The sequence below is a fragment of the Aquarana catesbeiana genome, linkage group LG02 (assembly GCF_042186555.1).
Source record: "Aquarana catesbeiana isolate 2022-GZ linkage group LG02, ASM4218655v1, whole genome shotgun sequence".
In the NCBI taxonomy this organism is placed as follows: domain Eukaryota; kingdom Metazoa; phylum Chordata; class Amphibia; order Anura; family Ranidae; genus Aquarana; species Aquarana catesbeiana.
Genome location: NC_133325.1, coordinates 778,070,166 through 778,097,052, shown reverse-complemented (window position 1 = coordinate 778,097,052; position 26,887 = coordinate 778,070,166). Strand labels below are relative to the sequence as shown.

At 43.3% G+C, this 26,887-nt stretch overlaps 1 protein-coding gene across 2 annotated transcripts in view; it reads right to left on the bottom strand.

The window, feature by feature from the left end:
* ARHGAP31 (Rho GTPase activating protein 31) overlaps positions 1-26,887 on the bottom strand; it is a 322,286-nt gene that overhangs the window by 6,899 nt on the left and 288,500 nt on the right. For both annotated transcript variants that reach the window (XM_073617391.1, XM_073617390.1), the window contains exons 8-11: positions 16,817-16,944; positions 15,709-15,768; positions 11,196-11,849; positions 5,581-5,810 (exon numbers count right to left, since the gene is read on the bottom strand). In XM_073617391.1, coding sequence (XP_073473492.1) covers positions 5,581-5,810; positions 11,196-11,849; positions 15,709-15,768; positions 16,817-16,944 — 1,072 coding nt within the window. The remainder of the gene's footprint in view (positions 1-5,580; positions 5,811-11,195; positions 11,850-15,708; positions 15,769-16,816; positions 16,945-26,887) is intronic.

Sequence of the window (26,887 nt, the reverse complement as noted above, 5' to 3'; positions counted from 1 at the left end):
TAATTGCAGAGAAAGGGGGTTCTACAAAGTATTGACTCCGGGGGGCTGAATACAAATGTACTCCACACTTTTCACACTTATTTGTAAAAAATGTAAAAAATAATTTATCATTTTCCTTCCACTTCACAATTATGTACCACTTTGTGTTGGTCTATCACAGTGATGGAGAACCTTGGCACCCCAGATATTTTGGAACTACATTTCCCATGATGCTCAACTACACTGCAGAGTGCATGAGCATCATGGGAAATGTAGTTCCAAAACATCCGGGGTGCCAAGGTTCTCCATCACTGCTCTATCACATAAAATCCCAATAAAATACATTTATGTTTTTGGTTGTAACATGACAAAATGTGGAAAATTTCCGTGGGTATGAATACTTTTTCAAGGCACTGTATGTATGGCGGAAATCCAATACAGCTCAGCATCCACATAACATCATTCCTACAGTAAAGCATGGAGGTGGTAATATCCTATTATGGGGGGGTAATCTCCTGTTATGGGGGTTGGTAATATCATGTTATGGGGGGTGGTAATATCATGTTATGGGGGCGTTTCTCTGCAGCAGAGACTGGAGCACTTGTCAGGATAGAAGAAAGAATCAATGGGGCAAAATACCCTCAAATTATTGAGGAAAAGCTGCTGCTCTCTGCCAGAAAGTTGTCAATGGGAAGAAGGTTTTACCTTCCAACATGACAATGACCCAAAGCACACAACAACAATGACCACACAGGGGTTGAAGGAGAAAAAGGTGAACGTCCCTGCATGGCCTAGTCAGAGCCCAGACTTAAACCCCATTGAAAATCTGTGGAATGACTTGAAGACTGCAGTCCACAAACGTTCACCATCACATGTAACTGAACTTGAGCAGTTCTTCAAAGTAGAGTGGGCAAATATTGCAAACTCTAGATGTGCAAAGTTAATAGAGACAAATCCCAACAGACTAAAGGCTGGAATTAAAGCAAAAGGTGGTCCAACAAAATACTGACACAAGGGGGGGGGGGGGGGGGGGGTCCTTTTTCCAACTCTGTGACTCTATTTTTTATTTATTTTATTTATTTTTTACATGTTGGTGTTATATCTTTCAATTGGATGTTATAAGTTGCACTAAGTAAATGCAGCTGAATAAAACAAAAACCGTGTCTGTCTTCATTTCAGGCTGCAAAGCAACAAAATGTGATTATTTTAAAGGGGATGATTCTTTTCTATAACCACTGTAAATCCTTTAAACCTGTACTGTGCACACGGATAAGCATACAAGTATATTGGAACAATGTTCAGTCGGATCACGTTCACTGGATAAACTAAGCTGGTGTCAGTGGTGGGCAAAAAATTCACAGCAAACTAATAAAATTTTATATACATTTAGAATTTTCTTTTTTATTTCCTCTTGTAAGCAGATAATAGACCCTTTCTCACCACTTTACAGAATAAAGCCATAAATATTGTCAGATGAGACTCCCCGACAAAAAACGCCTGACATTTACGTTCATTATTCTCTTCCCCGAACATCTCGCAAACTCGACGCAGCGGTAAATAATGTCAGCGCTGACACTTTAACAATACAGCTGACCTTTATTAACATCATTTATCTCACAATAAGTCCAATAATATCACATTTAAAAAGGTTAAAAGGGGCAGTGGTCATATTTAATAAGAGACTGCAGAAAAATAATAAATTACGACCATTTTTAAATCCTGACGTCTTAAAATTGACCTACCATGCATACTGGAAGGACCGCTTTTTTTTTTTTTTTTTGCCAGGCCACCCCAACATAAACACGGCGCTGGATACAGATTTGCAAAGGGTTCCATCAAATTTTCATTGGACACACCAGCTCCACCAACAGACCAGGCGCCAGATGGGAGAAGAGGACAACTCCTACCTGGGGTGGCCACCTCGTCCCTTTAAAACCGAACTCATATTAACCACTTCAGCCCTGGAAGGATTTACCCCCTTTCCTGACCAGAGCACTTTCTGCGATTCGGCACTGCGTCGCTTTAACTGACAATTGCGGCGGTCGTGCGACGTTACACCCAAACAAAACTGACGTCCTTTTTTTCCCCCACAAATAGAGCTTTCTTTTGGTGGTATTTGATCACCTCTGCGGTTTTTATTTTTTGCGCTATAAACAGAAAAAAAGAGCGACAATTTTGAAAAAAAAAAAGCAATATTTTTTTACTTTTTGCTATAATAAATATCCCCAAAAAATATATAAAAAAAAACAAATTTTTTCCTCAGTTTACTTAATTTTGGTAAAAAAAAATCGCAATGAGCGTATATTGATTGATTTGCGCAAAAGTTATAGCGTCTACAAAATAGGGGATAGTTTTATGGCATTTTTATTATTATTTTTTTTTATTAGTAATGGCGGCGATCTGTGATCTTTATCGTGACTGTGACATTATGGCGGACACTTTTGACGCTATTTTGGGACCATTGTCATTTATACAGCGTTCAGTGCTATAAAAATGCACTGATTACTGTGTAAATGACACTGGCAGGGAAGGGGGTTAAACACTAGGGGGCGATCAAGGGGTCAAGTGTGTCCTAGGGAGTGATTCTAACTGTGGGGGGGGGGGGGGGGATGGGCTTCCACTGACATGACAGCGATCACTGCTACCGATGACAGGGAGCAGTAGATCCCTGTCATGTTGCTAGGCAGAACGGGGAAATGCCTTGTTTACATAGGCATCTCCCCGTTCTGCCGCTCCGTGACACGATCGCGGGACACCGGCGGACATAGAGTCCGCGGGACCCGTGGGCGCGGTCACGCTGTACGCGGGGGGCACGCGGGCCCACCAGCCCCGCAGATTAAAGGGGACATACAGGTACGCCCATTTGCCCACCGCTGCCATTGTGCCGACGTATATCGGCGTGCGGCGGTCGGCAAGTGCTTAATTACGCAGGTTCTGTGGCTGAGGTGGTAATTAAACTCACTTGGTGCCTTATCTGCATTTAATTAGCCTCAGAACCTGTGTAATTCATATGTGTTCGGGTTTAAAGGGATGAGGTGGCAACTCTAACAACACCAGAGCCAGCCAAAGTGGAGAGTTAGGCAAGTACAGCCTCTTATATACCCCCCCCCCCCCTAGGCTTAATGAAGTGCAGGGAGGTGAACAGATGAACTTTCAAGGTGTTCTTTCCTAGTAGCGGGTTACCTTTAGATATTCTAGAAATTCCAGCATTTAGGTGCGAGCAGAAGGCTCAGGTGCACCGTCCAGGCCCCGCTACCTGCAGCCTATTGAACTCTATGATAGGCTGACAGCTGCTGAGGCTTGGAGGGCCTGGATGGTGCACCAAGTGCTACGAACGTTTAGGACAGAATGCACCCGGGGCAAATTCCCAGAATGAAAGCATGTGGGGCAGGGCTAGTCATACCTCCCAACTTTTTGAGATGGGAATGAGGGACACCTATTAGCAAATGTATGTAGGCATAGGACACACCCCCTTAAAGGAGAATTACGCAAAAAAAATGATTAGTTAAACCCACAAGTGCTATATTCTAACCACTACTATTACTTTATATTGGCTTTTGAAGTTTACAAATGCATCAATTTAGAAATCGGATGAAAGGTTTAGCACTGGGAAACACTTTTTGAAAGATAAAAAGTGCTTTTTTTATACATCTATATAGCTCAGACCAAAATGAGGGACAAATGAGGAGGAAAGAGGGACAGAGGGACTTTGTTCCAAATCCGGGACAGTCCCTCAAAATCCGGGACAGTTGGGAGGAGGTATGCTTGTGCCTTTCACCTGCACCTGAACTGTTCTATTTCATAGGAGCAGGGCCCTCTGATTCCTACTAGGGTTGCACCGATACTGGTATCAGTGCCGATATTAAGCATTTGCACAGGTATCGGTAACCGTGCAAATGCTCCGATGCCTGAAACTGATACTTTTAGGCTCGGTTCTTTCAGCTGTCAGCGGGACTCCCCTACTGACAGCTGATAAAATGTAAAAAAAATAAATAAAAAACCTGACAATTATTAGTTGTTAACCACTTCAGCCACGGAAGGTTTTACCCCCTTTACCCCCCTTTTAACTGACAATTGCGCAGCCATGCGACGTTGTACCCAATTAAAAATTTTGGCCTTTTTTTCCCACAAATTGAGCTTTCTTTGGGTGGTATTTGATCACCTCTGTGGTTTTTATTTTTTGCGCTATAAACAAAAAAAGACCGACAATTTTGAAAAGAGAACAATATTTTTTACTTTCTGCTATAAAACACATCCAATAAAAAAATGTAAAAAATCGAATTTCTTCATCAGTTTAGGCCGATATGTATTCTGCTACATATTTTTTGGTTAAAAAAAATCGCAATAAGCATATAATGATTGGTTTGCGTAAAGGTTATAGCGTCTACAAACTGTGGGATATTTTTATGGCATCTTTATTTTTACTAGTAATGGCGGCGAACAGCGATTTTTAGCGGGACTGCGACATTGCGGCGGACCAATTTAGACACTAATGCCCCGTACACACGATCCGAAAATCGTACGAAAAATGCCGCATTCGAATCGATCATACGATAATCGGATCGTTAGTAAAGAGCTTTCGAGAGCCGATCAGGACAGTTCATCCGATATTATTCTATCGGACATGCACCGAAATTTTTTTCGTACGATGCCAGTTCGTACGATTTTCGTTTAGTCGGTACTGCTATCGTTCGAAAATGCAATACACATGACATCACTTCCAAATTTTTATTCTGTCGTATGCGAATTTTCGGGACTTTAGTAAACTCATCAGATTCGACGTGAGATTAGCATGCAAAAAAAAAAAAAAAAACGGACGATCATTCGTCCGATAATCAGATCGTGTGTATGGGGCTTAAGTGACACTTTTTGGGGACCGGTGACACCAATACAGTGATCAGTGCTAAAATTATGCACTGTCACTGTACTAATGACACTGGCAGGGAAGGGGTTAACATCAGGGGGCGATCAAAGGGTTAAGTGGGCTCCCAGGGAGTGCTTGCCAACTGTGGGGGATGGTTTAACTGGAGGAAGAGAGAGATCTGTGTTCCTGATTAGCAGGAACACAAGATCTCTCTCTCTTCCTCTCTAACAGAACGGCGGTTTGCCTTGTTTACATTGGCAGAACGCAGTTCTGTCTCTCCACTGAACGATTGGCAGGTCCCAGCGGCCATCGGACCCACCGATTGGCTCCCGATGTGTCCAATCACAGCGGGTGCAGGTCGCCGGCGGCGCACTTGCGCACCCCAGACCCAGTAAAGGAAAGAACATACAGGTTGTTTCGCGCAGTACTAACGCTGACCGAAGCGACATGAAAGAAACAGGGATCGTCTAGCTAGGACTAAACTAACTAGCGCTAATCAGGAGGGGAGTACGAAGGGAGATACCAAATGATACAAGTAAACAAGTTGTAGTAGCTCAAAACTGCCATTAGATGTCAGCATACTACAGAACAATAATAATCTGATGCAGTTCAAAAAAATACAGCCAAATACATAAAAGTGGGGCAGCACCTAAACACTGGAGCCACATGCATCGGAGCTAAAAGCCCAGTGTGAATGAGGCCTTAGTGAAAAGCGGTGGCACTATGAAGGTGCTTACCTGATCATTGGAGGACTGGCTGTGCAGGTCCTTGGTTGGGGTAATCTCCGGTGAGGTCTTGGCTGTATCAGCTTCTGCTGGTTTGCTGGGTTCCGATTCAATGGCTTCATGTAACTTATTGATCGCTACAAAATCTACCGGCTTCTTGTCTGCCACCGAGATTGGTAGGATATCCGGTAACTGCGACATTTCCAGTAAGATTTCCTTCAGAGTCAGAGTCCTGTTATCTTCTGTCAAGGCAAAATAAATGATCGGTCAGTAGAAACTCAAAAGGCAATCAATTGTTAAGCAAATTGTTTTCATATGTTTTTAAAAAGCGATCTATGTAGCGCACCCCCCCGAAAGAGCCGCTGGTCAATTGAGTCCCGTTTCCCCCTCCTAGAGCACACACAGCCAGGCACATAGCATTTCCAACATTCTCCCACTAGGGGTTTTATTTTGTGTTTTTATTGAAGAACAAAGAATTTTTGTAGTATTGAAGTATTTATGGAATTTTTTAAGGTGCATATACTAGTAAATAGATCCAAAGAGATACATTTAAAAAGAAAAACACTTTATTTTAACATTGGTAAAAAAAAAAAAGATGTTTAAAAACTGTTTTACAGCAGGTACATGTAGTACAGTCCTTATGGATACAGCAATATTGATGTGGTTCCCAACATGTTTCGCCCTCAACCTGGGCTTCCTCAGGGGATGCTGTCCACTTAGAAACAAAAGCCTTCCCAGGATCTAAGATAGATATATAAAACTACAATCAATGAAGATTCTGGGATTCTGCAGGTGACCATAGGAGGCATTTAAGGACCAAAGGTTCTAAGGTTTGCAGAAACACGAAACACCCAAGGACACAGTATTTCCAAAGCAGGACACTCGCAGGACTTCACTTCTACATACGAGTGTCCTGCTTTGGAAACTCTGTGTCCCTGGGTGTTTCGTGTTTCTGCAAACTGTATTTTTTGGTCCTTAAATGCCTCCTATGGTCACCTGCAGAATCCCCGAATTTTCATTGATTGCAGTTTTATATATCTATCTTAGATCCTGGGAAGGCTAAGTGGACAGCATCCCCTGAGGAAGCCCAGGTTGAGGGCGAAACATGTTGGGAACCACATCAGTACCACATCAGTTTTTTACCTATTGATCTATTTACTAGTATATGCAGCTTAAAAATCCCATAAATACTTCAATACTTCTTTATCGCAGGGATGTGGTGCTAAATTTGGTGTTTTGTCCATGGTCAAGAATTTATCCCCCAATGAATTTTTGTAGGGATAGGAAGCACGGGATACTGTAAAAATTGAACATTGAGTATTACTTAACCCATTCATGCCTAAGGGTAAAACAAATCTAAATGCCTAAGCACAATTTTGCAAGTTTGACAAGTGTTAGTAAAACCGTACATATCATCACAGCTACTTTGTGCATCCAGGTGGGTTGCTCCTGATTTTTTTTTATGATCCAAATAGTAAAAATGTTATTTAGCTGTATATTTCTTGTTACTACCATAACCTACCACCAGAGAACAACCCAAAATAAATTCTCCTCCTCCTGGTAATTGCAGCAATACCACACACTTACACATGCACATACTGTATGTGTATGTTAGTTGTTGTTTGTACCCGTAGTACAGCCCAGAAAGAATGGTAAGCATTTTACATTTTTTTTTATCCTACTAAATGACACTGATACTAATTACATTTTTATTTTATTTTATTCTACCCCAAAAAATGCTGACCCTGGCAACCTTGATCTTGTTATCTTTTTCTTAATTTTTTTCTTAATTTTTTAATTTATTTTTTTACTCTTTATTTTTAATTTTCATTAATTTATTTATTTTTACACACTTTGTTTACAATTCCTCTATTGCAAGAAGAGGAAGATACAAGGCATCTCTCCCTAAGGCCCCTTTCACACTGGAGCGGTTTTCAGGCGGTATTGCGCTAAAAATACCGCCTGAAAACCGCCCCTAAACAGCCTCCGCTGTTTGTTCAGTGTGAAAGCCCGAGGTGTGCAGGCAGGGCGGTGAAAAAAGTCCTGCAAACCGCTTTTTTGGAGCGGGGAAGGAGCGGTGTATTCACCGCTCCTTCACCGCTCCTGCCCATTGAAATCAATGGGACAGCGCGGCTATACCGTGGCAATACCGCGGCTATAGCCGCGCTGTACGAGGGATTTTAACCCTTTTTCGGCCGCCAGCGGGGGTTAAAACCGCACCGCTAGCGGCCGAATACCACAGCAAGAACGACGGTACAGCAGCGCTAAAAATAGCGCTGTTGTACCGCCGACGCCCCCACCGCCCCAGTGTGAAAGGGGCCTAAGAGGAAGGTACCCAGGGGCAGGCTCACAGGGAATGATCACTGTGATACCCAATAAGAGGCAATCACAGCGATCAGGTGACCCGGAACTGACAGTCCCGGGTCCCGATCGTTATGAGACCCCAGCACAAGGGGAGGTGCGCATATATGCGGCCACACGGAAAAAAAGCCCACTTCCGAAAGGCCACATATATGTGTGGGGTTTGGCTGACCTGCACAACTCTTGACGGTCTTTGACTGTGGTCATTGCAATACTTTCTGTCACACCGTATTTGCGCATCAGTCTTACAAGCGCACTTTTAAAAAAAAAAATACTCTTTTTTGAATTAAAAAATAAGACAACAGTAAAGTTAGCCCAATTTTTTTTTTATATTGTGAAAGATAATGTTACGTCGAGTAAATTGATACCCAACATGCCACGCTTCAAAATGGAATGGCGACAAACTTTTACCCTTAAAAATCTCCATAGGCGATGTTTAAAAAATTCTACAGGTTGCATGTTTTGAGTTACAGAGGAGGTCCAGGGCTAGAATTATTGCTCTCGCTTTAACGATCGCGGCGATACCTCACATGTGTGGTTTGAACACCGTATACATATGCGGGCGCTACTTACATACGCGTTTGCTTCTGCGCGTGAGTTCGGCGGGACGGGACGCGTTTAAAACATTTTTTTTTCTTATTTATTTTACCTTTTATTTTTTATTTTTACACTGTTCTTTTAATAAAAACAAAATTGTGTCACTTTTATTCCTACTGCAAGGAATGTAAACATCCCTTGTAGAAAAAAAAAAGCATGACAGGACCTCTTAAATATGAGATGTGGGGTCAAAAAGACCTGAGATCTCATATTTACATTAAAATGCAATAAAGAATTTTGCCATTTGGAAAAAAAAAAAAAAAAATAGAGCTATGGGCGGAAGTGACATTTTGACGTCGCTTACATCCTGCAATGCTATGAAGACGGGTGGGGGGCCATCTTCCCCTCACTCGTCTCCATACCCAGCCAGCAGAAGGACCTGATCACCTACGCCGCTGCCGAGCGGCAGAGGTCACCGGAGCGCGGCGGGAGGGGAGCCCCCCTCCCGCCACCGATAAAAGTGATCTCACGACGAATACGCCGCAGAGACCACTATTATCGGAAACCGGACCGCCGCCCGAAGAAGAGGATACCGGGGTTATGGCAGCTAGCTGCTTCCATAACAACGATATTCCTCTTCACGGTTAGGGTATATATCGGCGTGCAGCGGTCCGGAAGTGGTTAAAATAAACCTACCATTAAAATTATAGACCGATCATTTCTTTGTCAGTGGGCAAACGTACAAAATCAGCAGGGGATCAAATACTTTTTTTCCCTCACTGTACTTCCTGTACTCAGGTTGCTACATTCATTCACTCCACTGTATCTATGGAGGGAACCAACTTCAAAAATCTCTCTCTCTCTCTCTCTCTCTCTCTCTTCATCTTCATTAAATGGCTGGTAAGGGGATTAATAGACTACAGAAGGAAGATAACACTGTTTGAAATTTCAGTGCATGAATATGCAAGGAGAATCCAATTCTGGAAAGATTAACAGGTCTTTTCTGTACTCGCTGAGAATTTTCTTAGCCTGAAAAACATGAAAAAGGAATGCAGAGCCACCACATCTAGGACTAATGCGGAGACACCACAAGGACTGGTAAGCTGCAGTATATTAAAGGATAACTTAACCTAAGAACAAAGATGTAACATATTGTAGATTACTGGTCTTTAGATGTGACGACTACATTCGTTTTCAATTTTCCCAGGATAGTAACATTTTCAACAAGTTGTCATGGTTTATGCGATAGAGTTTGTCTGTCAGCTTACCTGTCTCCATGTGTTCATCTCTAGAGACCAGCTGACCCTCACCTGACTGCTTTTATAACCTCTCCTCTAAGCATGGCTCCACCCCAGCGCCTATCAGGGAACCTTATATTAACCTGTGCACTGCAAGCCAGCAGTGCTGATCAACCATTGTGTGTTAGCTGTCATGTGTACTCGCTGTGTTTCCTACCTCTGATTCCAGTTACCGACCTTGGCCTGTTCTCGACTATCCCTGTCTGCTTGTGACCCTGACTTTTGGTGTGTTATGTTTATCCTTGTCTGCTAGTTGCCCCGACATTTGGCTTATCCCTTACTTTCCTTGTTGTTCCAGCCTGCTGCCTCCTACCTCTTCTCCTGTAGTCTACTGTGAGCGTGAGCTGTGAGACCCTGGGGGCCGCGACCTGGAGCCAGACTGCAGGGCAGTCCATCCTCACCACTAGGGGCTCTGGTGAACACCTGCTGGCTCTTAGACTCCGCGCCCTGGGAAATCTATGCTCTAGCTCGCAGTGGGATCTGTGTCAGTGTTCCAGTAGACCTGCTTCCTGAACCTCCCAGGGTTCAATCCGCAGCAGTCAGTCCTAGGGTCCACTACCTTAGCGGTGCACTCCTGACTTCCACGGAGTGCATCTGTCACCTGGTCTCAGGTGACCTGACACAAGTACAAAAAATATCTGTCGATCTTGACAGAAATACCATGCCATGCCATTGTCACTTACTGTGAGCTTAACAGAAAACAAAATAATCTTATTGCTTCATAGATACAGTTGAGGAGTGAGTGTAGCCACTCAGGGACAGGAAGTGGGTTAGTCACAGGGTTAACGTAAAAATAAAGGAAAAAAAAGCTAAGAAATAAAGAAAACAAATGCAGGTACCACCTCTAAGAAGTGGTAGGCTTTAATATTTAACATTTTTGGTTTAGACAGGCTCGAAATTTTTTGATAGCGCAGGTTAGAGCACAGCAGAGACCTGTGCTGCAGTGCTTGGCAATGGCCAGCAGATGGTGAATGTAAAAGGTTAATTGTTACAGCGACATAAACATGGGTCCCGGACACCCAGTGCAAATCTCATCTCTACCTTACTGCTTTCCCACACCTAACACACAAAATGCTGAAGCGCACTCAGTGAAGGTTGAGGTGATCCTACCGAACCACACATGGAAGCTGCCTGGATCATTGCACTGAGGTGATCCTACAGAGCCACACATGGAAACTGCCTGGACCACTGCTGAGCACAAGGACACTTTACCATGTTTCCTCATCTCTAGCTCATGTGATATCATAGATCACATGAACCACATGAGGGAGCATCCAAAAATTTGATAGAGATACCTTAAATCCAACCCTGGAAAAAAATCTAATGGAATCGCTTCCATATAAAAATGTATTCAAAACCAATTGTAGTTATATAAAATTATTAAAAAAAGTACAAATTAATACATAAAAGCCAGAGGACATATTTTTTTACCTTCAAAAAAGTCCGGGCTTAGATCTTTTAGGCAAGGCCTCCTGGGCTCGTGTTTCTTGACTGGTTCAGTTACATCCGGAGAACGAGATCCTGTTTTAAGACCAGATTTGCCAGTTGAGTCTGGAGATTTGGCCCCTGAGTCAGGCTCCAGTAGAGGCAGTTCCTCCAGGCTGGAGAGAAGAGGTCGGTCCTTGGAGCTGGCTCGGCATGGAGTGCTGTTGATGCTGATGACTGCTGACACGCGTAGAGGAACAGATACTGCAAACGGTTCTGAGATGTTCAAAGCTTTTCTTTGGTGTCTTGGAGAAGCTTCTAAAGGAAACAGGCTTCCAGGGAAGCCAGCTTTAGAGGAGCCATCATTGGCACTATAAAACACCTTCCTTCCTTTCGGAGAGTTCTGCTCATTCTCAGAATCGTCCCCGATTCTGAAAACTTTCATCTGCTCTGGTGGCTGTTTTGCCTGAGACATTTTTGTGGCTTTGTCTTGGTTGGAACCTCCTGCAGCCCCAGCTACTTCTTCACCATCCCACTCGCTATCTTGCTTACTGACATCATAAGTGCTGCCAGTTCCAGTTGCGCGGGACTTGAGGACCGGTATGAAGAACCCGCCAGTGCCCACATGCCTTTTGAGTCGGTTACCTTTATCGTCCTCACCTGTGAAAGGATATATGAGTAGAGAAAAGTCACAAATTGGGCTTTAAAAAAAGGTTTGGGATTTTCATGAGAGGACATCAAAGTATTTATATACAATATACTATATAATGAACAGAAAGGGCTTCCTGTAAAATATGGATATGAAATAGGAAAGGATACCTGGGAGAAGAACGGAGTTAGGAGTAGATCAGAACAGAGTGTAATGGTGAGAAAAAAAGAGAATGGAGTAGATGGGAGATGAGAGCAGGAGAGAATAAAGAGGAAAGGAAAAGAGAAGGGCTTGGAGTGGAGAGGAGAGAAGAAGGCAGAGGACTGAACTGGGGTAAAGAGAAGGATGGATGGGAAAGGACAAGAAAGAGCAGAAGGGGATGAAGGAAAGATGAGAGGTCTGGGGAAGGAAATGGAGAGTAAATGACAGGGGAGGGAAATGGAGTGGAAAAAAGATGGGAGTGGAGGGGATTGGAGTGAGCGCAGATAAGAGTGAAGGGAAATGGAGTTGAGAAAATACAAGAGGGGTCAAAGTAGCATGGGTTGGAGTAGAATGAAGTGTATTGGGAAGTGGAGGAGAGGAGGAAGAAGTTATAAAAAGGAAAAAGCCAATATTGGAATACCAAAAATTGACCACAAATCTCTGTCATGGACTTCTGAAATGGAAATACCTTATATAGGAGCCCCTACTTCAAACCTAAAGTGAGAAAGTTCTTTTCATATACTGTTCAAAAAAATCCTGGGTTACTTTACTGTAGGGACAGTTAAAAGCCAGTGTTTGTATTGCCTACACTTCCCACAATATTTTTTGGATTGAATGTTGGGGTTAGGGTTTCAGATGAAGGTCCAGAATAAGAGGATACGTTGACTGTTAGGGTTGGTTGTTAGGGTTTCGGATGAGGGTTATAATTAGGGTTGACTGTTAGGGTTAGGACTGAGTTACGTTTTAGGGTTAGAATTAGAGGAAAGTTTGACTGTTAGGGCTGAGTTTTAGGCTTAGAATGATAGTTTAGGTTGAGTTTGTTTATGTTTGTGGACACCTGGTTATCACATCTTTATGATCTTGTTGGCCATCCCATTCCAAAACCATGGGCATTAGTATGGGGTTGGCCCCCTTTGCAGCTACAACAGCCCCAACTCTTCTAGGAAGTTCTTCCACAAAATTTTGGAGTGTGTCTGTAGAAATGTGTGTCCATTCAGCCAAAAGAATATTTGTGAGGCCAGGTATTGATGTCGGATGAGAAGACCTCGCTCAAAATTTGAGTTCCAATTTATTCAAAAGATGTTCAGTAGGGATGAGGTTAGGACTCTGTAAAGGCCATTCAAGCTCCCCTACAACAAACTCATCAAACCATGTCTTTATGGATGGTGATCAGTAGGGTTGAGATCAGGGCTCTATGGAGGCCACTCAAGCTCCTCTACACCAAACTCCTCAAGCCCCATCTTTATGGATGGTATTCAGTAGGCTCCTCTACACCAAACTCCTCAAGCCCCATCTTTATGGATGGTAATCAGTAGGGTTGAGGTTAGGGCTCTATGAAGGCCACTCAAGCTCCTCCACACTAAACTCATCAAACCATGTGATTATGGATGGTATTTAATAAGGTTGAGGTCAGGGCTCTGTGAAGGCCATTCAAGTTCCCCCACAACAAACTCATCAAACAATGTTTTTATAGATGGTGATCAGTAAGGTTGAAGTCAGGACTCTATGCAGGCCACTCAAGCTCCTCTACACCAAACTCACCAAACCATCTCCTTATGGATGGCAATCAGTAGGGTTGAGGTCATGTCTCTATGGAAGCCACTCAAGATCCTCTACACTAAGCTCATTAAACCACGTCTTTATGGATGGTGTTCAGTAGGGTTGAGATCAGGGATTGGTGCAGACAACTCAAGTTCCTCCACAACAAACTCATGTCCTTATGGAGCTATCTTTGTACAGAGGGGGATATTCATGGGGGAACAAAAAAGGGTCTAACCCGAACTGTTTCCACAAGACTGGATACGCACAATGTCTTTGCATGCCGTAGCCAGTACTCTTCATTAGAATTACTTGAACTCATTCATTCAGAGGCGTGTCTACATACTCTTGGTCATATAGTGTAGATAACATGATTAGCGTTCCAAAAATATTTACCTATATAGTGTACAATCACAAAAAAGGATTTTAAATGCATTTTTTGGGCTGGAGTTTTGCTTTATGAAACCATTTTTGCTATAAATGTTTTTTACATCTTATGATTATTTGATGCATTTTGCTCAACATTTGGGTGTTGGACTGTATATTCTCTATGTGTAATATAAATTATTGATTGTCCTAAGAAACCAACATCGAGATGACATTTCTATTATATTTCATTTCTACGCAAAACAAGCCCATGGTGATATATAGCTATCAAATCAATCACTGCCCGCAGCAGCTTTAGAAACATGGATTATAAAGCTGCCATACGATATGCTGTACATCACCCTGCTGACGGGGCAACCGCATTACCCGGAAATATAACTCATCTCCTCTGTCGTTAGATTTTCTTGTTAGAGTTGAATGTTATGCAGTGCTTTCTGAAGTCCTAAAGCAGTTCAAGCTCCCTTTATTACCAACATTTTCAAGAGGCAACTATGGGGCTGGCCTCCTTCTAAAAATGCTAGCTGCCTGGCTGTCTTTGGCTTCAGTACTTTCTGAATCAATGACCAAGTATGCAGCCAGTGAAGTCAAAACCTCTGACCTCCTTGCATTCTCAACATGATGGACCTAAAGAGGAATTCCAGGTGCAGATATTTTTCCATACAACCCCCCCCCTCCACCAAATGATTTGGACCAGTGCACAAAGCAAGGACCATAAAGACATGGATGAGGGAGTTTGAGGTGGAGATACTGGACTGGCCTACACAGAATCCTGACCTCAACCCGATAGAACACCTTTGGGATGATTCAGAGCGGAGACTGCAAGCCAGGCCTTCCCATCCAACATCAGTGCCTGACTTCACAAATGCGCTTCTGGGAGAATGGTCAAACATTCCCATAGACACACTCCTAAACCTTTGTGGACGGCCTTCCCAGAAGAGTTGAAGCTCTTATAGCTGCAAAGGGTGGGCCAACTCAATATTGAACCCTACGGACTAAGACTGGGATGCCATTAAAGTTCATGTGTGTGTAAAGGCAGGTGTCCCAATACTTTTGACAATATAGTGTATGTTGACATTGTAATCATGTGGTCACTGGGCTACAGGTGCGCACGGGGAGGGATTGGGGGGGGGGGGGTGCATGCAAAATTACGTACATGTACGTGATTTTGCCTGTACGTGCCACCCTGTGGCGGGTTGGCAAGTGGATACTGCATTATGGCCACTAGATGGAGCTACTGATCATAGGAAATTATTATTATTATTATTATACAGGATTTATATAGCGCCAACAGTTTACGTAGCGCTTTACAACTTGAGGGTAGACAGTACAAATACAATCACCGTATTAAACAAAATACGGTCACAATTTGTAATGACAAGGTGAATTCTTGTAGCATTCATCCAGCAATTTTCTTTCTTTTTTTTTTTTTTTTTTTTTAGAAAATAGTCCCCTAAATGACAAATGCTGCGCTACGTAAATTGACAGTGCTATATAAGTACCTGAAATAAATAAATACATTTATCCAGAGAGTACAATACAAGTAAACTTGCAAAAAATGCGGCTGAATTTAAAGTGAATATACAATGTTAAAGTAGAACTTAAGTCAAAACTTTTTTCCAGTTTGGATACAACAAGCAAGGGTAATAACCCGTGTCAGTTTTTTTTTTTTGCCATCATATGCAGAGTGTGAATTTTCCAGGTTTGTACAATAGTTTTATGTTCACGAGTGAGAAATATACTGACCTTCTACAGGAAGAGAGCACAGGGAATCCATACTCTTGGCAGGTCGGATCGTAGCTTTTTCTGCAAAGATATATATTTAGAGTTATGAGGAGAAAACAATACCCACGCTCAGCTGCATTTTATGGCTAGGAACCGGTGCTCTGGCTGCAGTGCCTCCACACTCCAATAGAAGAACTAGTAGTAAATATGCCAACATGTAAGACTAACTCTAAACATATAGTAGTATAATCAAGCCGGCTAATCGATATCCTTCATAAAATGCAAATCTTTATTGGCATCGCATTTCGGCATAGCCACGAGGAAGGTTGCTATAGCCGAAACGCGTTAGCTTGTCACAGATGTATTTCTACATGTGGCCAATAAAGATTTTAATTTCATGGATGACACTGAGTAGCCGGCTTGATTTTTCTACTATATATTTAGTGTTAATCTTAAAGGGGTTGTAAAGTCAGAAGATTTTTTTATCTTAATGCATTCAATGCATTAAGATAAAAAAAACTTCTGTGTACAGCAGCCGTCCCAGCACCCCCTAATACTTACCTGAGCCCCCTCTCTCTGCAGCGATGTCCACGAGTTCCTCGGCTGTCCGAGACTCTCTTCCTGACTGGCTGAGACACAGCAGCAGCACCATTGGCTCCCGCTGCTGTCAATCAAAGTCAGTTAGCCAATCAGGAGAGAGAGGGGGCAAGGCCGAATTGGGGCTCCGTGTCTGGACACACGGAGCTGTGACTCGGCTCGGGGTGCCCCCATAGCAAGCTGCTTGCTGTGGGGGCACTTGACGGGAGAGAGGGGCCAGGAGAGCCGAAGAGGAACCCGAGAAGAGGAGGATCTGGGCTGATCTGTGCAAAACCAACTGCACAAGGGAGGTAAGTATGACATGTTTGTTATTATTAGAAGAGAAAAAAAGAGACTTTACAATCACTTTAAATGTTGGCATATTTAGCAATGCACAGTTGTTGTTGGGTGGGCCAAATACATAAAGAATAGGTGGCCCCAGCTAACACTGACACTGCTAGAAAGTCCTACAATAGATTTTTGCCGACCATGGTGAGGGTGTGAGGTCATTCGGGGAATAACCCAACAGAAAGAAAAGAGAAAGCACACTTACCTCCCATGTCTTTCTGTCCTCTAACAAACACACTCCCATTACGGCTTAATTTGGATTTGGATTCAGTTCCGGAGCGGCCCAGATTAAATATGGATTTCCATTTCTTAGACTTCGTGGACAGTTTTCTCCTGAAAAGACATGGGGGGGGGGGATTTAAATATTAAACTCGGTGATTGCTTTTTGGCATCTACTGTCTAATTGAAAATCTATTTGGCTCTGCATTGGTTAGGATAAGGGAAGGGGGTGGTGTAGCTCCTCTGGCTTAAGCTGGCCTTTGAAGGCTTGAGTTTTGGAAGACACCTGCAGGACTGGTTGAAATTGGAGCTGCCTGTGGGTGGCACTGTGGGTGTAGCTGTGTAGACACCAGGGGGTTCAACAAAAGTGGATTTTAAAATTGGGTTGAAAACGATAAAGTCACTGTTTGGCAGCACCAGCCATGAAATCAGTGGGTACCTGAATACAATGGCCGGCAGAGGAGATTTCTCCACCCACACTGTTAAGCTCGCTATACACTAGTAGAACTTAATATGGAATTTTACATTTTTAAGAACATTTGTTTGATTTTCTAATGGTTAGTGGGGTCAAATCGGCGTGTGTGCCATAATGGCGGTGCCGGGTGGAAAGACCAGTACAGAGAGGACTGAAGTTCCTCTTTAATTCACACAATAGGGATAAAACTTTTTCGCAGAAGGGAGTTTAACAAGACTCGTGGCCACTCATTAAAATTAGAAGAGGTTTCACCTTAAACTACTTAGAGGGTTCTTTACTGTAAAAGCGGCAAGGATGTGGAATTCCCTTCCACAGACGGTGGTCTCTGCGGGGAGCATCGATAGTTTCAAGAAACTATTAGATAAACACCTGAACGGCCACAACATACAGGGATATACAATGTAATACTGACATATAATCACACACATAGGTTGGACTTGATGGACTTGTGTCTTTTTTCAACCTCACCTACTATGTAACTATAATTCAAAAAAGAATAAAAAGCTTTGCTTTAAAAACAAACATTTAATAGAGGGTTAAGTCATGATACAATTTATAGAGCACTCTGGGCATTCTAAAGGGAGATCATAGCAGCAGCTGTTTACTTTCAGACCCTCTCCCTATCTCTGTCTGATTAAAGCTTCATAAAGAACCATGTGAAAAATTAGCCAGAAAGGAAGACTGGGAGGGAAAATCCTTTTTCAGAAAAGCAGAAAAGCGGAGCCTGAAATGGGCGATGAGAGCTCCACCTACTAATTTCTTATGTTCCCTCCATAATAAAAAAAATGTACACAAAATGTATATACATTTCCGTCAGATGGTGTCTGGTCAGTTTTGCCCACATTTTACATTTTTGGGGCCTCAGATCTTTGATTTCCCCCACAGATCTGGAGCAGATGTTACATTCATTAGAAGAATTTGACTGAGCCTTGGTTCACATCTAGGGGGGTGCGCGGACGCACCGCGCGCAGGGAAGCCCATTCATTTTATTGGGCTGCTTCATGCACAAGAAACGCGTGGGAAGGATGTCCTCGACCCTTTTGTAAAATCGTGCTGCACTGATTGGCATGGTGCCGCACATGAAAACCTTGCTGCTGCCAATGCATTAGGGTGTCATCAACAATAATTTGCATCTCCCCCCCCCCGCGGGCCTGCTAAAGAGCAGTGCGTTTCTGTGCATGTCAGAAAAGCACGTCATTTTGCGCATGTTTCTGACATGCATAGATGTGAACCAAGCCTAAATACTAGGAGATGTAACAACAATATGAAACAAAGAAGATGCCATCTGATGAATCCCCGAATGCTCTCCATAGAGGGGAGATGAAGAATGATGTCACATGGATATTCTATAGAAGTAACAAAATGTTCCTTTTGTATCTCCCATTATTCCAGTTACTTTTCTCAACGTGAACTCTTGAAAGACACCATTAAAACCTCAAGGACGTCCTCGCCTGTTGTCCTCCTACGCTCTTTACAAGTCCTTCTTCACTGACCTTCCAGAACACGACGAGTAAAACGACGCATCCACCTCCATCCCTCGCCGAGACATCAATTGCTGCATCAGTATCTGTGCAAAGTCCTCGGTGCAGCTTCCTTAATGCTTCATCATTTTGTCATTTTTGCTCTGGGCTATTCAAAACTAGGCATGCAGAATCCTTTATTTACTATTTAGATCTTAAGATAAAAGGCATTGTGTATGGAGATTGATACTCTTCAGGGCAAGCTGGCCATAGGCACTGTCAGACGTGCAGGGACAATCCTGACCCCTCAGTCTCAGCGAGCGCATACCTAAATACCAAGTAATTACAAACAATTTGCAGAGATATTTGTCCTGTGAAACCGCAGGTACAATTGAGAGGGGGAGTGAGAGAGAAAGGGGGGTTGAGAGGGAGAGAGAGAGAGCGGCGGAGAGAGAGGGAGTGGGGGGAGGGAGAGAGAGGGGGTGAGAGAGGGGGGGGAGAGAGAAGGTGAGGGGGGAGAGAGGGGGGTGAGAGAGAAAGGGGGAGAGAGAGGGGTTAGAGAGAGATGGGGTGGAGAGGGGAAGGGGGTGAGAGAGGGGGAGAGAGAGGGGGGCGAGAGGTGGGGTGGAGAGGGGAAGGGGGTGAGAGAGGGGGAGAGAGAGAGGGGCGAGAGGTGGGGTAGAGAGGGGAAGGGGTGAGAGAGAGAGAGGGGTAGAGAGAGGGGGTGAGAAAGAGAGGTGAGAGGTGGGGTAGAGAGGGAGAGGATGAGAGAGGGGGGGCGGAGAGGGGAGAGAGGGGGCGGAGAGGGGCTAGATAGAGGGAGGGAGAGAGAGAGGGGGGTGAGGTGGGAGAGAGAGAGTGAGAGAGGGGTGAGAGAGAGTGAGAGAGAGGGGGAGAAAGAGATAGAGGGGGGTGAGAGAGAGAGGGGGGGTTAGAGAGGCAGGGTGAGAGAGAGGGGTGAGAGGTGGGGTGGAGAGGGGAAGAGGGAGAGAGAAGGGGTGAGAGAGAGAGGAGTGAAAGAGAGGGGGGGGACAGAGGGGGTGAGAGACAGAGGGAGAGAGAGAGGGGTGAGAGAGAGCGGAGAGAGGTGGGGTAGAGGGGGGAGGAGGAGAGAGAGGGAGAGAGAGAGGGGATGAGAGAGAGGGGGGCGGAGAGGGGGTAGATAGGGGGAGGGAGAGAGAGAGAGGGGGTGAGAGAGAGAGAGGGGGTGAGAGAGAGTGAGAGAGGGGTGAGAGAGAGAGAGAGACAGAGAGGAAAAGAGAGAGAGAGAGAGAGGGAGAGGGGATGAGAGAGAGGGGGTGAGGGGGAGAGGGAGAGAGAGAGAGAGAGGAATAGAAGGAGATTGGTGATTATTACTCCCTGACATGCCACATCCCTGTATACATGGAAAGCGAAAAATCCCCTGGGGATGGGACTTTACAGACATTTAAAATAGTATAACAATAAAGTATTTAAAAAGTATTTATTAGAAAATGATTAAAAACTGAAAACATAGAATAAACAACTGGAAATACATCATGGTAAAGATACATAACAAAAGGAAAAAAAAAACATCTGTTCTATGCAAATGCTGGCCAAATCGAATGTTACTGGGATATTTTCTCTACAGCTCAGATGTCCTTCCTTCATAAGACTTGCATGACTCATGAAAATACTGCATGATGGCCACTAGGTGGAGCTGAAAGTCCTAGTGTAGTATTTCTTCTGCTCATCAGCTCTATCTAGTGGCCATTATTTAGTTTTTTCATGATTTAAACTATTCTCATCAATGAAGAACATTCGACCTAGAGAGAAAAAACTAACAACCTAGTAACGAATAAATTTACATGCAGTTTCCAAGGATGAATAGCTCTGAGAATTTCTTATAAATACCCCCTATAGAGTTGTTGCAGATAAATATTTGGAAGGAATATTGTGGATACCTCGGGTGCCGGCTTGTATTGGGAGAAAAAAAAAGTGATTTGAGTTTTTAACCCGTCCCATCACTTTGAACCTAAATGAAAACTTTGGGTCTCCGCTCTGGCTTCTATAGCTATATCTGGTCAATACACTGTGGGTTCTAACACACGTCTAAGGAGGAAGCAGAACCTGCATATGTAAGGGGCTAACATACGTCTAAGGAGGAAGCACACAGAAGGTTTTTTACCTTTATGCAAAGAATGCATGAAGGTAAAAAAACCTTGTGCTTTTACAACCACTTTAACCCCTAACCTTAAAGTGATGGTAATGGTGTCTGAATGGACACACGGAGCTGTGACTAAGCTCGGGTGCCCCCATAGAAAGCTGCTTGCTGCGGGGGCACTCAACAGGAGGGAGGGGCCAGGATCACAGAAGAGGGAGCCGAGAAGAGGAGGATCCGGGCTGCTCTGTGCAAAACCACTGCAGAACCACAGGTAAGTATGACATGTTTGTTATTTTTAACTAAAAATAAAAAAAATAAAAAATAAAACAGACTTTAGTATAATTTTAACCCCCAACCCTTAAAAAAAAAAAAATAATAATAATATAATAACTAAATTCCCTAACCCTAACAAAAAAGACATAATTATTATTAATTAATTAATTTATTATTTGTTCGGGTTTGGGTGTTTATTATTATTATTATTATAAATAATATTATTAGTATTATTAATAATTAATTTAATATATTTTTTTAAGGTTAGGGGTTAATTATTATTTACTCATTTATGATGATTTTTAGTTATTTGTGTATTTATTTTACATGTATTCATTCATATATTATTATTAATATTATTATTTATTCATATATTATTATTATTATTATTATTATATTACTTTTTTTTATTGTTATTGAAAAAATTTGTTTTTTTTTTCATTTGAGCAGAAAATCGCGCAAAAACAGGCCTTAGGGTGGGCCTTAGGCCTTTCTACCTTGTCAGAGAGACTGCAACCACCACGTAGATGGATTTTTGGCTGGCAAGAAAGTGAATTCCTTGGCACAGCCTGCAATTAGTTTGTATTTACTCCTTCTGTCTCTCTGTGTATGTAAGTTGGTGGGGACACCGGAGGGACAGATGTGGATGGCACTGTGTATAATGGTATAAAAATGGATACAATCAATAAGTCTGTAATATATAAAATTAAAAAAATAAATAAAAATAAAAACCTGACTGTAGTTCTACGATCTGAACACTAGATGGCAGGCTAGCACTATATTCACCAATAGGGTGTCAATCATGAGCCAATAAAAGCTTTTCACCGTCTCTGTTCCCTTCCCTATCCATGACTTTTGTCCCACAAAAAAAGGAGCTATGTGGGCATTTTTTCTGCTTTTAAAAATAAAAATAAAATAAAAGTATTTGGGAGGGGGACGGACTACTTCGGCCCTTTAAAGAATGTTAAATGCCACTTAAAAAAAAGACTTTCCTAAAACTACTAGAAAAAGGCCCTTTTTTAGTGAAATGAAATGCTGAAGAAGTCGATCGGGGGGACGTTGCTGCTGTCTGTAAGCAAAGCGGTTATACATGCAGGAGGAGTTGTCTTTCTGTCCATGCAGATCCTGAAATTTACACAGCTCTGCTTCTTAGCACAACCCTGGCCAGCTAGGCTTCAGGAGGAAAGAGACCAGAGGCTGCTCCAAAGCCTGCTCCTATATATCTGCTTATGTTGTTGCCTGAGCACCCGTAAGCTCAACTGCTAGCGCCACCGATACCCCCCCCCCCCCAATATTTTATTCATTTTATTTGTTTGTTTGTTTATTTTCATGTATCCAGGGAGCATAAAGACATGGAAGAGCGAATTTGGGGTGGAGGAACATGACTGGCCTGCACAGAGTCCTGACCTCAACCCGATAGAACACCCTTGGGATGAATTAGAGCGGAGACTGCGAGCCAGGCCTTCTCGTCCAACATCAGTGCCTGACCTCACAAATGCTCTTCTGGAAGAATGGTCAAACATTCCCATAGACACGCTCCTAAACCTTGTTGACAGCCTTCCCAGAAGAGTTGAAGCTGTTATAGCTGCAAAGGGTGGGCCAACTCAATATTGAACCCTACGGACTAAAACTGGGATGCCATTAAAGTTCATGTGTGTAAAGGCAGGCGTCCCAATACTTTTGGTAACATAGTGAACATAGTGTACTTAAAGTGATACTGGATCTTTTTTTTTTTTTTTTAAATAACAAACATATCATACTTACCTCCACTGTGCAGATCGTTTTGCACAGAGTGGCCCCGAACATCCATCTCTGGGGTCCCTCGGCGGTTCTTGCGGCTCCTCCCCGCATTAGATAACCCCCTTGCAGAGGCACCATCCCAAGGAGGTTAATATGCGGGCGCGCTCCCGAGTCCAGCATTTGGTGTCCATCATAGGTGTGCGCAGCCTATGGAATTAGGGTGTGCACCCCAAAGCTCAAACACACACTACCAATCACTCACGATGTTCATTCAGAAAGGGATGGGGTGGTAAATTAAATATTTACTGGCCCTTCACGCACTCACCCTAAAACAATCTGCAGCAACAGCTGGGGGGATAGGAGAAGAGGGAAGGTGGCAGCGCTGGGGTTGGGGGGGAAGGAGGGGGAATCTGTTCTGCACAGGGTGATTAGGGTGTGAAGACGCCTATGGCATCCATAGAGGCCGAATGCAGGACTCACCCCCCCCCCCGGAACCCGCGTCATTGGATTTGATCGACAGTAGCGGGAGCCAATGGGCGGGCTGAGGGGGGGGGGGGGGTGCCAGGTGTTATTTCACCTTAATGCATAGGATGCATTAAGGTGAAAAAACACATACCTTTACAACCCATTTAAAGCTGAACTCCAGGCAGATATAAAAAAAAAAAAAGTATTTGTATTTGTTGATTTAATTTCATTTATTTGAAACATTTTATTTATCTATTTATTTATTTTCATTTATTTTAAGCATCTTATTTATTTATTTATTTTTTTATGTATTTATTTTCATTTTTATTTGGAGCATTGTATTTATTTATTTACTTATTTATGTATTTATTTTCTTTTTTTAAGCATTTTATTTATTTATTTGAAACATTTTATTTATGTATTTATTTATTTATGTATGTATTTTTACATTTATTTGAAGCATTTTATTGATTTATTTTATTTATTTTCATTTATTTGAAGCATTTTATTTATTTATTTATTGTATTTATTTTCATTTATTTGAAGCATTTCATTTATTTGAAACATTTTATTTATTTATGTATATATTTTCATCTATTTGAATCATTTTATTGATTTATTTATTTTCATTTATTTGAAGCATTTTATTTATTTATTTTCATTTATTTGAAACATTTTATTTATTTATGTATATATTTTCATTTATTTGAATCATTTTATTGATTTAGTTATTTATTTGAAACATTTATTTATTTATTTATTTATTTTCATTTATTTGAAGCATTTTATTTATTTATATATTTACATTTATTTCATTTATTTGAAACCGTTTATTTATGTACGTATTTATTTGAAGCATTTTATTTATTTTATTTATTTATTTACATTTATTTTAAGCAATTTATTTATTTATTTTATTTTTTTATTGATGTGAATTTTACAGCTCTGTAATCATTAATACATCATCAGAGCAAAGAACGCGCTGGTAGGAGAAGAAATCAGAGGGATGGAGTGATCAGTGTGCTGCTTTTCCTTTCACTGTCCAATCAGAGGATGGGGGAGGAGCGGGAAGGAAACCTGAGCGGCGGCAGAGAAAAAAAAAAATCAGGTCTTCTGTACTGACAGTGCAGTCTGCCAGAGCTGTTTACATCTCAGGTCTGGATGGACAGAAATGCAAACCATCTGGCAGGTAAACAAGCCCCCATATCTGGAGATCAGGAGAAGGTTCTACAGCGGATGTTATCAGTTCTCCCGCAGAGCGGAGCTTCCAGTAGTTGTGACGTCTGGGGCCGGGCCTGGCCGGCCATTGTTCTGGAGCCACAGATGGTTCCATCAGCCGGTGACAAGCCGCCCTCATCCCAGGTGTGATAAGATCTCGGCGTGTGCCAATCCAGGTAAACACACTTCCATTATCGGGAGGAATCTCAGCCGCGTACAACAACACATTCCACCGAGGAGGACTTCATAGACATTCCTCACATACTCCACACAATGGAGAAGAGACATCGGCACACGCCTTGTTTGCTAAAGGTGACCCTGGTTTTCCGATGTCCCTTGGTGGATCCAATAGTTCACAGCCCTGACGGTGCCGCATCTAATTCAAAGTTTACACTTGCAGTTGGCGGACAGTAAAATGTGACAATTTTTTTTTTTTTTTTTTGGGGGGGGGGGTGTAAAAACAAACTGCCCCCCCCCCTTAAGCAACAAAGAGAGCGGAGTGTACACATGGCATGGTGGCAATTCGAAAATGATCCCCCCGCCCACTACAGACAGCCTAGTCAACTGAATGGTGTTGCGCCGCAACGGTTGTACCCCCATCTCTGCTGATGCCCCACTCGGTAGTATCCTCAGCTTAGCTGATTCCCCGCTCAGTAATACCCCCATCTCGGCCAATCCCCCGCTCAGTATTAGCCCTAGCTCTGCTAATGCCCCACTTAGTAGTACCCCCCAGCTCTGCTTATCCCCCACTCAGTATTACCCCAGCTTAGCTGATTCCACGCTCAGTAGTAACCCCAAGCTCTGCTGATGCCTCACTCAGTAGTACCCCCAGCTCTGCTGATCCCCTGCTCAGTATTACCCCCAGCTCTGTTGATGCCTCACTCAGTAGTACCCCCATCTCTGCTGATCCCCCACTCATTATTTCCCCCACCTCTGCTAATCCCTCACTCAGTAGTACCCCCAGCTCTGCTGATGCCCCACTTAGTAGTACTCCAAGCTCTGCTAATGCCCCACACAGTAGTAGCACCAGTTCTGCTGATGCCTTACTCAGTAGTATCCCCAGCTGTGCTAATCTCCCTCTCAGTAGTACCCCCAGCTCTGCTGATCCCCCGCTCAATAGTACCCCCAGCTCTACTGATGCCTCACTAAGTAGTACCCCCAGCTATGCTGATGCTCCATTTATCGGTACCCCCAGCTCTGCTGATCCTCCTCTCAATCTGGTCCTCACTCACCTCTTGCTGTATTGCCCCCACATTGTGCACCATGTGTGCCACTTTCGCCTGCTAAGGTCCCCCAGCTCTGCTGATCTGCTGCTGCTCAGTCCTTGTGACGTCTGCACCACTCAGTAGCACCCCCATCTCTGCTGATGCCCCACTCAGTAGTACCCCCAGCTCTGCTGTTCCCCTGCTCAGTAGCACCCCCAGCTCTGCTGATCCCCCACTCAATAGTACCCCCAGCTCTGCTGATGCCTCACTCAGTATTACCCCTAGCTCTGCTGATGCCCCACTAAGTAGTACCTCCAACTCTGCTGAACCCCCACTCAATAGTACCCCCAGCTCTGCTGATGCCTCACTCAGTGGAACCCCCAGCTCTGCTGATTTCCCACTCAGTAATATTCCCAGCTCTGCTGATCTCCCACTAAGTAATATCCCCCAGTTCTTTTGATGCCCCACTCAGTAGTACCCCCAGCTCTTCTGATCTCCTGCTCAATAGTATCCCTAGCTCTGCTGATCCTCCCCTCTCGCTGTATTGCTTCCACGTTGTGCACCATGTGTGACACGGCTAGTTTTTCTTACCACGGACCCCCAGCTCTGCTGATCCTCCACTGTTCCTCCACTGCTCAGTCCTATCTCTCCGGTCTTTGCTCACCTTCCGGTATAGCTTTCCCATGTTACACACCATGTGTGCCATCTGCTAATTGCTCCGCTCCAGTCTGGACCCCGCTCACCTTCCTGCTGCTCCATGCCACACACCAGAGGTGACGTCTGCACCAGACACTCCTCAGAATATATACACATGAACTGGAAGTGATTGCTGATGGCATCTTTCTGGTTCGCTTGTTGGTTTCCCAGTGCATCCTGGGATATCTCATACCTGCAATACCTCCAAAACAAAGCGAAGCTAACACTGAATAAAAGCCCCTCGAAAGCTGCAGGTGCTGTTAGCGAGCGTTGTCATAGACTTCTATGGAGGCTTTGGAGACACTTTGAAGCACCAAGAAAGCAACATGGGGAATAATTTTTTAAGCGAAGCGAAGCAAATGCATTGTGTGAACAGGACTGTAAGCTAACAATTTTATTTAAG